Source organism: Moschus berezovskii, chromosome 28 (genome assembly GCF_049115385.1).
Source record: "Moschus berezovskii isolate FMDL1 chromosome 28, NW_MosBer_1.0, whole genome shotgun sequence".
In the NCBI taxonomy this organism is placed as follows: domain Eukaryota; kingdom Metazoa; phylum Chordata; class Mammalia; order Artiodactyla; family Moschidae; genus Moschus; species Moschus berezovskii.
Window position 1 is genome coordinate 11587147 of NC_142487.1, and position 16414 is coordinate 11603560.

At 49.8% G+C, this 16414-nt stretch overlaps 1 protein-coding gene across 2 annotated transcripts; it reads right to left on the reverse strand.

Annotated features, from left to right (window-relative positions):
* Positions 1 to 1358: 1358 nt before the first annotated feature.
* On the reverse strand, positions 1359 to 15986 carry MPPE1 (metallophosphoesterase 1). 2 transcript variants are annotated; one of them, XM_055417224.2, is made up of 10 exons: positions 15696 to 15986; positions 7851 to 8233; positions 7320 to 7428; positions 5244 to 5347; positions 4647 to 4721; positions 3885 to 3993; positions 3708 to 3773; positions 3499 to 3621; positions 2867 to 3007; positions 1359 to 1965 (listed from the first exon to the last, which is right to left on the reverse strand). In XM_055417224.2, the coding sequence occupies exons 2-10, from the start codon at positions 8138 to 8140 to the stop codon at positions 1783 to 1785; spliced, it is 1200 nt and encodes a 399-aa protein (XP_055273199.1). In that variant the 5' UTR covers positions 8141 to 8233; positions 15696 to 15986; the 3' UTR covers positions 1359 to 1782. The 2 variants fall into 2 exon arrangements, with proteins under 2 accessions (XP_055273199.1, XP_055273200.1); XM_055417225.2 differs by having other exon boundaries at positions 7851 to 7991; positions 15696 to 15835.
* Positions 15987 to 16414: the final 428 nt, after the last annotated feature.

A 16414-nucleotide genomic window follows, 5' to 3' on the forward strand; every position in this document is an offset into this window, starting at 1 on the left:
TAATATTATTTTGATAACTAACTACTCAAGGAAAATCCCTATAGATCTTCGTGCCTTGACTGTGGCTGTCCCTGTAAAGAAACGCGTTTCTGTTGTGCTGAACAGTCATCCTCATCACTGCACTTGCTTTGAGGAAGAGAACAAATGGTGTATGTAGAGCTTAGGGGTTTATCAGGCTGGTACTCTTTATAATACTCATTGATCAATAGATATGTGTATATATGTTTATATAAATATTTGTAAGTAACACACAATAATCCTCCACCTCTCACAGAATGCCATGCCCACAAGCCTCTTTCAGGGAACCAGGGACATTTTTCTATTCAGAAAGCATGTTTCTCCATTATCTGGCTATTTAAAGACTTTTTCAAGGCCACCTGTTCCCTTAGTCAAAGTTTCTGAACTACTTCCTTGAGCACAGGTCCCATCATAAATAAATAGCAAGGAAAAGACAAGGGTTTCAGGCTGTGTCTGGCCTGGGGGGAGTCAAAGGACAGACTCTGATTTGCCTTTTGAAGAAGAAACACAACAAAACCTTTATTTGAAACACGAATACAGCTGTTCCTCAACCCTGAAAGATCTGCAAATGCAGCCTTGTGAGCGCCATCCAGCACAAGACCTCAAAAGCCAGCCTCATCTGTCCACCGCCCCGAGGCTGGTGCTCTCAGGTCAAGGATAACCTGTTAAAACCGTCTGAGGTCATATCTCAACAACATGGATGCCGACATTAACTTCCATTCCGTCTTTATGGTCTTTAATGTTTTACAGTTTACTCTCTAAAGCAGCATCTTACAATCTTTTGTAAACTCATCCACATTTACACACTAGTTTTCCATGAAATAAAGAATGACAGCTTTACATACAGTGCACCATCACATATTTTGAATCATTATTACTGAACTTGGGCTCCTGCCATCCTTGATTGTTCCATTAAACTCTCAGATGAACTGAGACTTACAAGGGGGAAACAATCTTCAGTTTCCATTGCATTTTCACAGTACAACATGAAGAGAATCCGAAGAGCTAGAGCCCCAATATATACCCAAAAGAATGAAACTGTATTTTTATATGAATTATAATTCAACAATTCTCCTGTAACTAAACTTCCTATTTAGAGAAGTCTGATTGAAGAGCTAGATTCTCTAAAACACACACACACAGATTTTATGAGGCTTAAAATTACCACGGCATATTTATTTTTAAATACCAAAAGCCTCTTCCTGGTCCATTTTTTCGAGTTTTGATCACTGACAGGCATTCACTTCAGATTTAACAACTTGGAGAGGAAATTACACTCATCTAAAAATCTGATTCCATTAATTTAGCACAGAAATAAAGAAGTCTGTGAGAACAATATATTCTTGCTTGTAGCATCTGTATTTTATTTTAAGCACACAACTTTATAAAACAGAAACTTGAGAACATTCACAGGAGGACAGACACAAACCCCACATATATGTACAGCTGGCCTTCTGTCCTGGGGAAGAGTCCTGGGGAAGGGAGGCTGTCCAGTGCATGCCAGTGATCACACACAGCTTCTGCACACTGTACAGAATCTCTGATAACACACACACTTGATAAACAAGCAGACAGACCCGGTGTAGAGACAGGTCCCATTTCTGCAGCTTGGGAACAGCACTGATCCTGCAGGGCCTGACCCAAGTGATCCAGAACCCAGGAGTGGTGTCCACGGCCCACTGTAGTCGTCCATGAGCACTGCCCAGAGTTTATTTTCTTTGGCTTTGGGACTTACTACTGCTAAAAGCAAAAGTCTGCTGCTACTCACATGGTCTTAAATTTTCTGAGCACCCTGTGACCAAAATGAAAAGGTACAGACACAAGCCCAGTGGGGATTAACGTGATGAGCATGAGGCACCCAGCTGCCACACCGTATGTGGTCAGAACCATGTCCTCGCGCGGCAGGTAGCACTTGGCAAGGGCGTAGTCCATGGGCGTGATGCTGCCCTGGGAAGCAAGCAAGACCGTCAGCTGCCCGGATGGCACCAACCCACAAACACGACCAAGGGAGTGAGCCGCTGGGCCCAACGAACCTAAGACCAAGGACACTGCAGGCCACACTGCCCCCATCCCACATGCTGGGTCCCAGAGGCTGAGTGCACATGGCCCGGGAGCTGATCCCCCACTGAATCTAGCACCTAGCATGGGATGGAGAGGTCCTCTAAACCCAGAGGCCATGCAGGAGAGGATTCAGAGAGGCCTCGAGACTTAGATCAGTGGTCATCCAGGAACAAAAAGGACACGGCTGTTTTTCATGCCACTTGATGCTGAAGTAGGCAACCTATCACCTAGAAATGCATGTGCGTGGGGCATCTCAATGGGCCTTTTTTTTTTTGGTAGACATTTTTGCTGTGTGGAATGACAGTGGGGAATGTTCATTTACTTTGAAAGCAGAAGGTTTTCCCTATCCTGTTATTAAGTAAAAACTCCTGATGTGAAAGCACTATAACCTGGACATGTACTCAGGGCTCAAAGAAAGGAGCTGAAGCTTTAGGTCGTCACTAACGTCCCTGACAAATGTGCAAGACCAGCAGCATCTGTCCGTCGGCACAAATAGGCGTGTGTGGAAAATAAGACAGGATGACCCTGTCTCCTTAGAAAACAGAAGGCAGAGCTCCCGGGGCACTGCTGTCCTTGCCGGATGAGACACTGTGAGTTGGTCCCCTCACTGCCCTGCCAGAAACAACTGTCCCCAGAGAGGGGTTCACGCTGTGTACTGGGAGGGGTGTGGTTACAGCTTCTGTGTGTTTGCACAGATTGCGGCAATTCATGCTGCAATTCAGCAGGCGATCACTGTGCTGATTTAAATACTATGGAAGCTTTGAGATGAAAATAAACATCCACATACCATAATGAAACTGGGGTTGTTTCTGTTCCTCCAACTGAAAGATGGCACACTGACCTCCAGGACACCTGCCCCGTGCTGGACCTCGCAGGCACTATGCGTGTGGCCACTGAGGACCAGGCGTGGCCGCAGCCACCACAGCAGCTGTGGTGAGAGTGGAGGCAGTGAGAGGTCGCCAGGGCCTGGGGACACACACACACCCAGCTCCCTCTGCCCTCAAGTCCTTCAGTCTGTTCAGACTCCATCAAAAGTAAGCCCAGGCTCTCAGGGAGAATCTATTTTTCCATCCCAGATTGCATGGTTTTAATTATATTTTCTTTTTTATAAATATTTTAATAAATCCATTTCACAAATGTATATTTTGTTTTATATATTACATACACCATACAGTATTAAATATTAGGGTGTTATATATTTAGGAAGGACATTCTAATTAAGTCTTAAAGACTCTACTCTTTAGTCTCATTCACCATCCGAGATATATGTTGGTGGGAAACAGAATAAACAAGAGCTGAGACTATCATCACCCAGATCTTAGGAATAGGAGTGGGTTTCCTGGGGGGAAGACGATGAAATGCCTGTGTAAGCGCCACCTGCCCTACCCTGCATCCCTGCATCCCCACGTCCCCGCACACCTTCCGCGAGACCTCCCGGGACAGTACGTCATAGCGCTCCTTGAAGGGGGTGTACTTCTCGTCGGGGGGCGCTGCATCCTCCCCGGAGCAGTTGGCATCATTTCTCCGGTAAAGAGGGAAGTGCTGTCGAGACCAGAGAGGGGTCAGGGGACCGTGAGACCCAGCGCTTCCCCCACACACTCGCAGACCACCAGGTGGGGACACCTCACCTGTAGCAGGATGGGGGCCGAGGCCGGCAGCTGCTGCCTGTCTCCACACCCGCGGGGGCGATGCTCCTGCAGGTCAGAGGCCAGGCTCTTCACTCACTGGACACTGGACGGTGGGAGGGAGGGCGGGGATGGCCGTGCCCCCAGAGTGGGGTAGGAGTTGGGTAGGGGGTGTCCTACCTCCCGGGAGCAGTTCAGCCAGTGAGAGATTTCCAGGAGCTCAGCCTCTGCCCTGGAGCAGATGTCACAGCCATCCCCTTCCAGTGCAACGCTGTTGACCATCACAAAACTGTGGAGAGGCAGGAGGTCAAGCCATGGGCACTGGCGCTGTCTGCAGGCACCTGTGCTCTGGGACCCAGAAGCTGCACCCCACAGAGAAGAGATCCCAGTCCTGTTGCACTGTGCCTGCAGGTGCAGACGATGCTAAGAGGACAAGACAGCATCTCTGGGAGTCAAATCAGACGGGAAAAGCTTTTCCACCCTCAAGTAGTAAGAGGCCCCAGGTGACCACTACACTCAGCATCTGACCTTGTGTCCCTGGGCCTAGGATGTAAGGTGGAAAGATGACGGCCACCCACAGCCCTGGCTTCCTGTGGGGGTGACGTGGAATAAGACGTCAGAGCAAAGCCTAAGACCAGGCAGGGAGGGGGGAGGGGAGGCGGGCCAACAAAGCTAACTGGGCCAAGGAGCCCAAACCCAGATGACAGCAGGTCAGCTGAGGTGCCCTGGCACCTCCTCCCTCAGGGACATCATCACAGACCCATTAAATGTGCCATCGTGTCCTGCACACATGTCCACTGGCCACAAAGAGGTGCCTGGTGTTTAAAGAATTCAGAGGTCAGGAGTTGATTAACCCCATGATCTGGAAGACAACCATCATGTTTATACTTTCTTAAGTCACATCCTAGGGGTCTTCATTAAGAATTCACAGATAATACTCACTTAATTCCTTTCCAAGAAAACAGCCTTTCAGGGTTGAAAACTTTCTCAAATCGTTTTATTCTGTATGTGTCCATTCTACATTCAATTGTGAAAAGAAATACTTTTCAGAACAAGTCATTCTTAAAACATCCTAAGAATTATCAAGAACACAGGAAAAAAAAAACATCCAGGACCTGAAGGCCCAACCAGCACATTGGTTCTGAGCTCCCACTCGCCCTGGGTAAGCAGGGTGCTGCCACCACTGTCCGGTCTGGGGCCCAGGGTGATCGACTTCATCCCCAGAGCTCCAGCTCCCTCACTGGTAGAGTGGGTAAAGCAATAAAAATAACAGGTAAAGAAAGAGATTGAATGTACGGAAGCGCTGTGCTCACAACAGGCTGGCGCCATGTAAACATCAGCTATTAAAGTCCAAACCATCTTGTTTTCTGATTCCCAAAGAAAACTGGTCACAAAATTAAGTTCAAGTGAGAACCACTCTGAAGCACATACAGCTCGGTGGCAGCTGGTGAGTGATGTGCAGGAGCCCCCAGAACCTGACCCCACAGGCAGGGCCCCACTGGGCTGGGCAGGGGGAAGGTGCCTCCGCTGGTCACTCACTGGTAGTGGAAGCCGATGTCGTGGTTGCCAGCCACCGCCCGCAGCTGCACGCAGGGCGGGTGTCGGAACACCTTCCAGAAGCGCCCCACATCATCCGCCCAGGCCTGCAGAGAGAAGCACACAGTTCAGCGTGGGGGACCGCCCTGCCAGGTTGTTAGGGTGGGAAGGTCACTCCCTGCCGGGATCAGGAGTCCATAAAGCCAATGTGCAGAATTTCTACCATTCTTTTCCCAAGACTAACCTAAGTATTTAACCTGGTACCAAGTTTCAATGAAACAGTTTATCTCCCCAAACCATCCTCTTCACACACCCGCTACTTCAGTGTCGTCTGACAGCCACGCACGGACCCCAGGCTGAGGATCCCCTCAGATCGGGACATGTCCTAAAAATGGCTGCAGAAACGTCAAGCTCAGGGTGGGCCCCCCAGGAATGAGGACCAGTGCCTCCCTCAGAGTTATGCTCCCTGAGGCTAGGTGGGGGGGTGGGGACCAACAAGACGTGGGGGAAAGAGAGAAATCAAAAGGTCTCTCCAGGCTTTTCTGACTTTACTGTTTAAGCCTGAGATGATGTTTCAGTCCTTATTTTTATTAAGCCTAAAAACAAACTGGACAAACACTCTAGGCTGGATGATACCTAGCTGAACAGTAGTCAACTTTGTCCTAGAGTCTTAAATTTGGCCCAACCTAGGGAAATAAACTGGACAGATTCCTTCAGTACTTTACAAAGACTTTAATAAATAATATTTAAAGTTAGAACAACATGAAATTAGAAAAATATAACATGTTCCCCTTAATTTTCTAAAGCAGCATTTATATCCAAGCTCACTCTACAACCAGTGGCTTTTTACACACAGAATTTCCATGGTTTCACAATTAGTTCTGGCTAGATGAAACCAGTGACTCAGGGCAGAAGGAGAAGAGGGCAACAGAGGATGAGTTGGATGGCATCACCAACTCAATGGACATGAGTTTGAGCAAACTCTGGGAGAGGGTGAAGGACAGGGAAGCCTGATGTGCTGCAGTCCATGGGTCACAGAGAGCTGGACAAAACTCAGTGACGGAAGAACAACAACCAACACTGCAACCCCATGAACAGGGGTTCCCATCAGAGCCGAACCAGGACTTTCTTTGTACAGCATCTGAAGTGTCCCAGGAAATTTCAATTAATTTTTTAAAATATCTTCCAAAACCATCTGGAAGATATTTTTAAAAATTGAATTTTTTTTTTTTTAATATCTTCCAAAACTATCAGGCTTCCCTGATAGCTCAGTTGGTGAAGAATCCACCTGCAATGAAGGAGACCCTGGTTCGATTCCTGGGTTGGGAAGATCCACTGGAGAAGGGATAGGCTACCCACTCCAGTGTTTTGGGCTTCCTTTGTGGCTCAGTTGGTAAAGAATCCGCCTGCAATGTGGGAGACCTGGATTCGATCCCTGGGTTGGGAAGATCCCCTGGAGAAGGGAAAGGCTATCCACTCCAGTATTCTGGCCTAGAGAATTTCATGGACTGTATAGTCCATGGGGTCACAAAGAGTCGGACACGACTGAGCAACTTTCACTTTTCAAACCATCAGTGACTGAACATTTTTAACTAAGCAGCAAGGATGGTGCTTTTCTTTCTCCCATTAATCCCAAGAATGCAGTAAGCTAAGCATTCTGCCAGCCAAGGTGAGAACAACCTTGCCCTCTGGTTCCTGGAAAGCTCAAAGCACCTGGGCTCACCCCTGAGGGCAGAGGGACCTCCCACCAGCAACCCCCCCACCTCCCTTAGAAGAAGGCCATAACCTCATAGGCAGCCCAGCCTCATAAGTGTTAACTCAAACCACACTTCAGCATGCATCCTGAACTCTGGGGACAACCCAGACGCTTCCCTCCTATGGACCTTCCCTTCTGAGACGGTCGTGGGAAGCATCCGCCAATCTTCACAGACGTCTCCTACACAAACAGGACCCGGGACCGGCGGGGACATGGAGCCTACAACTGTGGACACTGGAGCCCCCGCGCCCAGCGCCAGGACTCCACACGCCCTGGGCTCCCTGGACCTCAGTGCAGCCCCAGGCATAGGGGTGCATGCCCACCTCAGGGGAACTCCACTTCCCCTCGTCGAAGATGTCCCCCAGGATGAAGACAACTTCTGGCTGCAGCAGCCACAGCGCTGTCTGGAAGGCTCGCTCCATCTGCCACTCCCTGGAGAAGAGGAAAGGAGGGGTTTGTGTGTTCCAGCTCTTGTCTACCTCACACCTCCTGAGGTTTAAAGCTCTGAGAGGAAATACAGTAGCCCTGCCTTCATCTGTCCAGCCTCCCCCAACCCCACCCAGGGATGTCCCGGTGCCCCAGGATGCTCCACCCACCCGAGGAGTAAGGCTTATTCAGGGAGGCACAAGTGCAGCCAGGGTGACAAGAAGGGGTCGGAGACAGGGCCACCAGGGCAGGAGGTGCCCCCATCAACCCTCTGGTGGCGTCACCCACAAAGGTCAAAGGGTGGAAGCGACCCAGTGCCCGTGAGCACTTGAGGTGGTAGAGACAGAAATACATGAGGGACCGTGAGACCCCACCTACGGGAAGAGGCCTACAGACCTGCAGTAAACTCTGAATTCGGCCCAAGTTACCTCCGTAATTTGTCCAGCCAGTGGCCTCTTACGGCCCCGAGGAGGTGGGTGTCAGCCAAGAACATGGCCCTGAGCACAGGCTCAGGGGCCTTGGGGGCCCCAGGGGGGCCAACAGCTTCAGGGGTTTTCAGCTCGGGCCAGCTGCACCGGAAGATAACGAGGTAGTAGATCAGAAATTCACAGAAGAGAAGCACGGCCAAGACAGTGGCCAAGAGCTTCAGCAGCAAGAAGCCCCTCGTCTTCAGCAAACAGAGGCACTGCCCCCTGGCCCCTAGCCGGCTTGAGGCCATATCCCTGCCCAGGGGTGCTGGCAGCCAGAGACTTTCCACGAGGAAGCCAGGCTTCTGGCTGGGTGTGGTGGTGCCCGCGTCTCCACTGTGTACCTGCAGGGAAGGGAAGGACCAGGTTATGTGTCTCCCTCGAGGAGCCACCATCAGGCACCCCCACTAAGTACCAGTGACTTTCAGAGCCTGTAACCTTCCCAGACCCACTGTCCTGTACTTTTACAAGGACAACCTCTCATGGCTCTGTACGAGGTCTCTACATCTGCAAAGACCAGAGGAGCTACTAGAATGGTTCTCCCAACAAGATGACAGTTTTATCACTATTTTAATGTCATTTGATTTCCCTGGTGGCTCAGATGGTAAAGACTTCGCCTGCAATGCAAGAGACCTGGGTTCCATCCCTGGGTTGGGAAGATCTATTGGAAAAGGGAGTCACAACCCACTCTAGTATTCTTGCCTAGAGAATCCCATGGACAGAGGAGCCTGGCAGGCTACAGTCCACAAGGTCGCAGAGTCAAACAGGATTGCACAACTAACACTCTCACTTTCAGAAGTCATTTGATGGAAGGGTGTTTGTTAAGGTCAGAGAAAAAAAAAACAGGAAAAGTCAACAATTAACAAGTAAGTACCAATTCCAGGATTCCCCATCACCCACCTCCACAAAAATCAACAGGCTGTATGTAGCCCCCATAGGATGCTGCCTTTGGTATGAGTTCACCACTTCTCTACACAGGTTTTCCACAAAAAAGTGGATGTTCACAGGCGAGCTACCCCCTCGCTGGCTCAGAGTCGGGGTTGGACAGAGCCACAGCCACGAAATCTGCATTAGGATTATACACATGTCTACAAACATGATTTTTCACCTGCACATCAGCCTTACGCTCTGGACGACCCTCCTTCATGAAACATTTATGTGCAATGGTTTCTCTTCAGGAGGCTTTCAAACATTCAGATTCGCCTTCATTGTAGATGAGCTTTGCATCCACTTTTGACACATCTGAAGTGAAGGCCAACACAAGGGGGCCTCTGAGAGCCGATCCTCCGTGGAAGGGTCCTACACTGATGGTCAAGACAAGGATCCTGCACGTGGTGAACTAGGGGCCACAGAGAGCTCAGACATGGGAGACACTCCAGAAGCCTGGTGGGGTGGCAGGGCTGGGCTGTGGAGACACTGACCAGGGGTCCTAACTGAGCCAATAAATGCAGAAAACCCTTTCAGGGGAGGCGATTTTCCAGGATGACCTAGGAACCTGAATATGGTTGACATCAAAGGGACCAGGACACATTGTTTTAGGGCCTAAAACAATCTCCACTAAATCCAGCTTGCAGAACGGTCCCCCTGCACCAGTAAAAGCTCAGCCTGCTCCACAGCAGTACTCATAACACACAACCACCAAAACACAGAAAACTGCACAACCTGACCTAAAAACAAACAGGGCAGCCAACAGGAATTAGCTGTACGTCTCAGGAAACTCAAACAGAGGCTCTGTATCAACCGAGAGGAGTGGGATGGGGAGGGAGATGGAAGGAAGGTTCAAAAGGAAGGGGGATATATGTACACCTATTGCCAACCAAGGTCTGTCTAGTCAAGGCTATGGTTTTTCCCATGGTCATGTATGGATGTGAGAGTTGGACTATGAAGAAAGCTGATCGCCGAAGAATTGATGCTTTTGAACTGTGGTGCTGGAGAAGACTCTTGAGAGTCCCTTGGACTGCAAGGAGACCCAACCAGTCCATTCTAGAGGAGATCAATCCTGGGTATTCATTGGAAGGACTGATGCTGAAGCTGAAACTCCAATACTTTGGCCACCTGATGCGAAGAGTTGACTCACTGGAAAAGACTCTGATGCTGGGAGGGATTGGAGGCAGGAGGAGATGGGGACGACAGAGAATGAGATGGATGGATGGCATCACCAACTCGATGGACACGAGTTTGAGTGAACTCCGGGAGTTGGTGATGGACTGGGAGGCCTGGCGTGCTGTGATTCATGGGGTCACAAAGAGTCGGACACGACTGAGCGACTGAACTGAACTGAACTGATGGCTGATTCATGCTGAGGTTTGACAGAAAACAACAAAATTCTGTAAAGCAATTATCCCTCAATTAAAAAATAAATTAATTAAAAAAAACGGGGTAAAGAAAAAATAAATTAAAGGCATCTGCTCTCACTGCCCATCTTCTCTCAAAAGGCCAAGAATATCCTACAATCCTGAAAGCTAAGGCCCAGCAGCAGCTGAAACTTGTGACAACGTGATGTCCCACAAGATCTGGGAGGGAGGGAGCCCATCCCTGCGGCCTCTGCATTGTGCTTCCTGGCATCCCAGTGAGGAAGCTTGAAAGACAAGTCGAGGGGCTCCTCCACGCCCACTGCTCTGTCATGGAACCCTGCTCCCGGCAGGTGTGGTGGGGACGGAGACGTTGGAGTACAGAAAGGCGACACCCCAGCTGCTCATCTGGGCAGTGGACACAAGAGCTGGGTGGGACACAGGAGAGGGGCGACACAGGAGTGGGGGGACAAGAGCAGGAGGACACAGGGTTTGCCACTGGGTACCGCCCATAGCTATCAGCTTAGATAAGGGCCCAGGGCCCTGCCCTTCCCCAGGCTCCCATGTTCTTTCCTCCATAAAGAGCCCTTCAGCCAGAGGACCTAGAGGGAAGGAAAGAGAAAGGGAAGAAGGAGGGGCAGCAGGCCAGCCTGCTGGTACTGAGACACGTCTTCTCAAGAACACACTACGGCCACATGAACCTGGTACAGTGTGTGATCACTGAAAAACACACAGAACTCCCCATAAGAGTGAAACCATATTTGACAACTTCTGACACTGAATCCTTCCAACAGAATTCCTTTTCCTCAGATCTTGGAAAGAGCTCTTCCTCTTTCCAAAACTCACTGTATTTTCCATCAAAGTCGAGTTCCCCTCACCGTTTTCAACGTCATGGCCACAGCTCACCCTCTTCACCTTCTGAAGTGAAGGCAGTGTTTCCAGGGCTGATGGGGTAGGAGAACGGGACTGGGCTCAACTCCAAACCCCACACTAGGGGCCCTGACATCACTCCCACCACAGCTGCTTCTGACAGCCCCCTGCTCTCACAGAGCCTACAGTCAGCCTCGCCACCTCCTGGCCCAGCTGGAAGGAACCGGCAGTCATGGATGACTAGTCACTGCCCTGCGACCAGCAGTGCCGGAAAGAGCAAGACCTAGTGGCCCTGGCTCCTCTTCGTTCTTCACCCTCCACCACACAGAGAGAGCTGCACTGACCTGTGAGAACTGACTGCAGCTCCGCTTGGGGTCCCCAGTGAGTCCCCAACCCTCTGGGCCTCACAGGGTCCCAGTACCCACTCCCCCCACTGCTGCTTCGGACAGTGACAGAATGTTCACAAAAGTGCTTTTTTTAAAAAATAAAAGTCTTTCTATTGTTGATGGGGAAACTAACTAGCAGTTTGTCCAAGAAAGAAATGGAGAATTTTATTCGAGCCAGCCTGGGAGTCGGTCTTTTGCTTCTGAGCAAGGGGTCATGCATCAAATGTCTCATTGACAGTTTTCACAATGCAGACCTGCACATACAACTGGTGGGTGGTGGGTCACCAGGCCCCCTAAAGGAAGAAGAAGGAAGCCCCTCTCTCAGGAGGACTGGTCAGTGCAGGTGCAGAGCGTGTTCTAAAGGGGGGAGGAGGCCCAAATGGGCAAAGAAAAATTTTATTTTGAGGTTTTCCCCATCTTGCCGTCAACTATGAATTTTATTTCATTCCCACGAGGCAGGCTTATCAGAATGAGATAAGAGTCAGGCTCACACCCTGAGGGAGTCCCTCCAGCTAGGTAAGAGGAACCAGCGGGTCCAGGGAAAGAAGGCTAGTGACCGGAGGGCCTAGGAGCTGTGGCCGCAGGGCTGACCCTACTTCTCCATTAACTGCATAAAGCTTCTCACGTTTCACACCCGAAGCCCCAGATCCTTGACTCACTGAAACTAAACCTTATGTTTTATCTCAACCGTAACAAAACCAATGACCTAAGATCCCCACAGAGGTTCAGGAACCAATAACTAAAGCCACCCGCCTGGCCAGGCCGGACAGTGACTGCCTGTATGAATTATCTCACAACAGGAGGTCCCGATAAGGAAGAATTTGGGAGGGGCCAAAAGGAGGGAGGAGATGCCAGCCCATAATACATTCCAACCTCCCAGAAGCCCTAGAGCTGGGATGAGCCTTGTCTGAGATGCCCTCAGGACTGGGAATTGGGCCTAACACGGACCAAACAAGATGACCGTTCAGCAACGACCCAGAAAACTAACCCATCACCATAAACTCTGAGACTGGGAGCACACAGTGGAGCAGGTCTCGTGGGCTCCCTGATTCCACTATCCTCCCACCAGGTGACCCTTCCCAGTAAAGCCTTCTGCTTCATCAGTATCTGCTTCATCAGCCTTTGTCACACCCTCAGGGTGTGAGCCTGACTCTTATTTTCTCCTCAGACAATTCACTTCTGAGTGCTAGATAAGAGCCCACTCTCAGGCCTGTGAGGGGTCCCCCTTCTGTAACACAGCCACTGCCTTAACCCAACTACTACCGTCCCCTTCACGTCCAGGCCAGGCGAATGCAGAGAAAATATGTCCTTTTCTAGACTAACCTGGGTGGTGGGGATATTTGGTCCCTCCTCAGAGCTGCCTGGGCCAAGATCCCACTGACCCCCCCGTCTCCTCGACAAACATGTGGAAAAGACATGCTTATCCATCTATATCACCAGTCTGTAAAATGAGGAAGAGGGAGGTTAGGATAAAGGCTATATTCTGTGTGTTGCCTTCTTGTGATAAATGATGCATAATTCTGTCTATATTAGGTTTCCTTTGAGTTAGCAGATTGGGCTTAAAAGGCAAAATTAATAAAATGTTATTGTTTTCTGTCTCCATGTTCAATTTGTCAGTTTTACTAAGCTCATCAAATTTAACCCAGCAGGAGAGCCATACAGGCTGCCATACAGGCTCCCACAACTGTGGAAAACAGTATGGTGGCTCCCCAAAAAAATTACAAGTAGAACTACCATATGATTCAGCAAACACACTTCTGGGTACACAGTGGCCTTCAGTATATTCATATTGTTCTGCAAATATCACCTCCATCCATTTCAGATGGAAACTCCACATCCATTAAGTAATAACTCTTAACACACCCAAAGGTCCTGAAAGCGGAGACTCAGATATTTTTACCCCATGTTCACAGTAGCACAGTTCACAAGAGCCAAAATGTGGAAGCTACCCAAGGGTCCACTGACAGATGAATCATGGACAAACAAAATGGTGCATAAACTTCTAATTATTAATGGAGGATCATTCAGCCCTTAAAAAAGGAAAGAAATTCTGACCCAGACCATAACATGGATGAGCCCTGGGGATAGTATGCTGAGAGAAATAAGCCAGTCACAAACAACAAACACTACATGAGGGCCAGGTACATGAGGGCGCTACAGCAGTCAGTCCTATAGATACAGAAGTGGGACAGTAGATGCCAGGGCACGGGATGGGGAGGATGGAAAGTTATTACTTAATAGATGTGGAGTTTCTATCTGGGAAGAGGAAAAAGCTCTGGAAATGGATGGAGGTGATGGTTGCAGAACAATGTGAAGGTACTAAAAGCCACTAAACTGTACACTTAAAAATGGTAAAACTTAGGAGATACCAGACCACCTGGCCTGCCTCCTGAGAAATCTCTATGCAGGCCAAGAAGCAACAGTTAGAACTGGACATGGAACAACAGACTGGTTCCAAATCGAGAAGTGAGTATTTCAAGGCTGTATGTTGTCACCTTTATTTATATGCAGAGTACATTATGAGAAATGCTGGATTGAATGAAGCACAAGCTGGAATCAAGATTGCCAGGAAAATATCAACAACCTCAGATATGCAGATGACACCACTCTTATGGCAGAAAGTGAAGAACTAAAGAGCCTCTTGATGAAAGTGAAAGAGGAGAGTGAAAAGGTTGGCTTAAAACTCAATATTCAGAAAACTAAGATCATGGCATCTGGTCCCATCACTTCATGGCAAATAGATGGGCAAACGGTGGAAACAGTGAGACACTTTATTTTGGGGGGTTCCAAAATCACTACTGATGGTGACTCCAGCCATGAAATTAAAAGACGCTTGCTCCTTAGAAGAAAAGTTATGACCAACCTAGACAATATATTAAAAAGCAGGGACGTTACTTTGCCAACAAAGGTCCATGTAGTCAAAGCTATGGTTTTTCCAGTAGTCATGTATGGACGTGAGAGTTGGACTATAAAGAAAGTTGAGCACCAAAGAATTGGTGCCTTTGTACTGTGGTGTTGGAGAACACTCTTGAGAGTCCCTTGGACTGCAAGGAGATCCAACCAGTCCTTCCTAAAGGAAATCAGTCCTGAATATTCATTGGAAGGACTGATGTTGAAGCTGAAACTCCAATATTTTGGCTACCTGATGCAAAGAACCGACTCATCTGAAAAGACCCTGATGCTGGGAAAGATTGAAGGCGGGAGAAGGGGACCACAAAGGATGAGATGGCCAGTTAGATGGCATCACTGACTCAACAGACTTGAGTTTGAGTCCCTCAATGGAGAGGGAGGCCTGGCATGCTGCAGTCCATGGGGTGGCAAAGAGTCGGTCACGACTGAGCAACTGAACTGAACTGATGGAAATTTTTCCACAACTTTTTAAAAAAGAAGACAAACACATGCACACAGAGGACCCTATAAGTTAACAATAATAGATAACAATAACAATAATAACAAAGGCTTTCTTTCTGATTTAAATTCACTACTTTTATATTTAAAAAAAGGAAAAGTCTCCAGAAGCTGGATTTAGAGGAATATCACTGAGGCATTTTCTCACTTTTTTTTTTTCCATTTTTTCACCTTTTAAAGAAAGAGACGCGTTTAAAGGTTGACTTGGGCTTCCCCAAATCAGAGCGCCTTTACCTGAAATAAAACACAAATTTGTGTTTTATGGATGAATAATCTTTCGTCACGGAGAAGGCAATGGCAAGCCACTCCAGTACTCTTGCCTAGAAAATCCCATGGATGGAGGAGCCTGGTAGGCTGCAGTCCATGGGGTCACTCGGTCGGACCCGACTGAGCGACCTCACTTTCACTTTTCACTTTCACGCATTGGAGAAGGAAATGGCAACCCACTCCAGTGTTCTTGCCTGGAGAATCCCAGGGACGGGGGAGCCTGGTGGGCTGCCGTCTATGGGGTCGCACAGAGTCGGACACGACAGGAGCGACTTCGCAGCAGCAGCAGCAGCAATCTTTCGTCAACTATTACTAAAGCGGAAAATGCATCACTTTCTGGAGGGCACAGTGGCTGCCACCCCCTCGGACACCGAGGAGCCTGAGCCAGGCGAGAAGTAAAATGCGCTGATAATCTAGCAGCTGATGACCCACATTACGTGATTGGTCAAGAACAGTTCCTTAAGTTACAGTGTAAGTATTTGCATAAAAAGCGCATATACAACATCGTTCTGTGTGGCCCAACATTCAAGGAGTTGGAGCTGCCGTCCGTCACCAGGAGCAGAGTATTTCATGCACTGACTAACCTGCGTAGGGGCCGCGGCTCGCAGGGCCGGAACAGCAGCGAACGGAAGCACAAAAGCGCGGCGCGCAACCTGCTCCGCGGGCCGGCGGGCAGACCCGGGGTCCCGGAGGCTCAGCCTCGCGCCAGCCTCGGATCGCCGGCTCCACCGCGCGCTCGGTGCGCCCGCTTCACTCGGTCTCCAAGGGCCGCGTGCCGAGACCTGCCCGAGGCGCCACGCTCTCTCCGATTCGGACCGGCAAGCTGCAAGCGTCCAGCAGCTGGCGCGCGGGGCGGGGCCCGAGGGCCGCTGGGGAGCGGGAGGGCGGGGCGCAGGGGCGGGGCGTAGGGGCGGGGAGATCAGAGACGGGGAGTATGGGACATGGGGCGGGGCGTAGAGGCGCGGGGGCGGGGCGCGCGGGAGGACTGGGTTTCCGGCGCAAAATGGCAACCCACTCCAGTGTTCTTGCCTGGAGAATCCCAGGGATGGGGGAGCCTGGTGGGCTTCTGTCTTTGGGGTCACACAGAGTCGGACACGACTGAAGTGACTTAGCTGCAGCAGCAGCAGGCCGCGCGCGGCGCTGGACTGGCTGCGAAACCTCCGCAGCTCCCGGGCTTCCTCTCGGCTCTGGCACCCGGTGGCTTTCTGCGTGGTCTGCGTGGCTCAGCGCTTTCAAGAAACAGATGCGGAACAAGTGAAACAGACATCACAGTCCCTGTTTATCTGGGGTTTTCTTTCTTAAT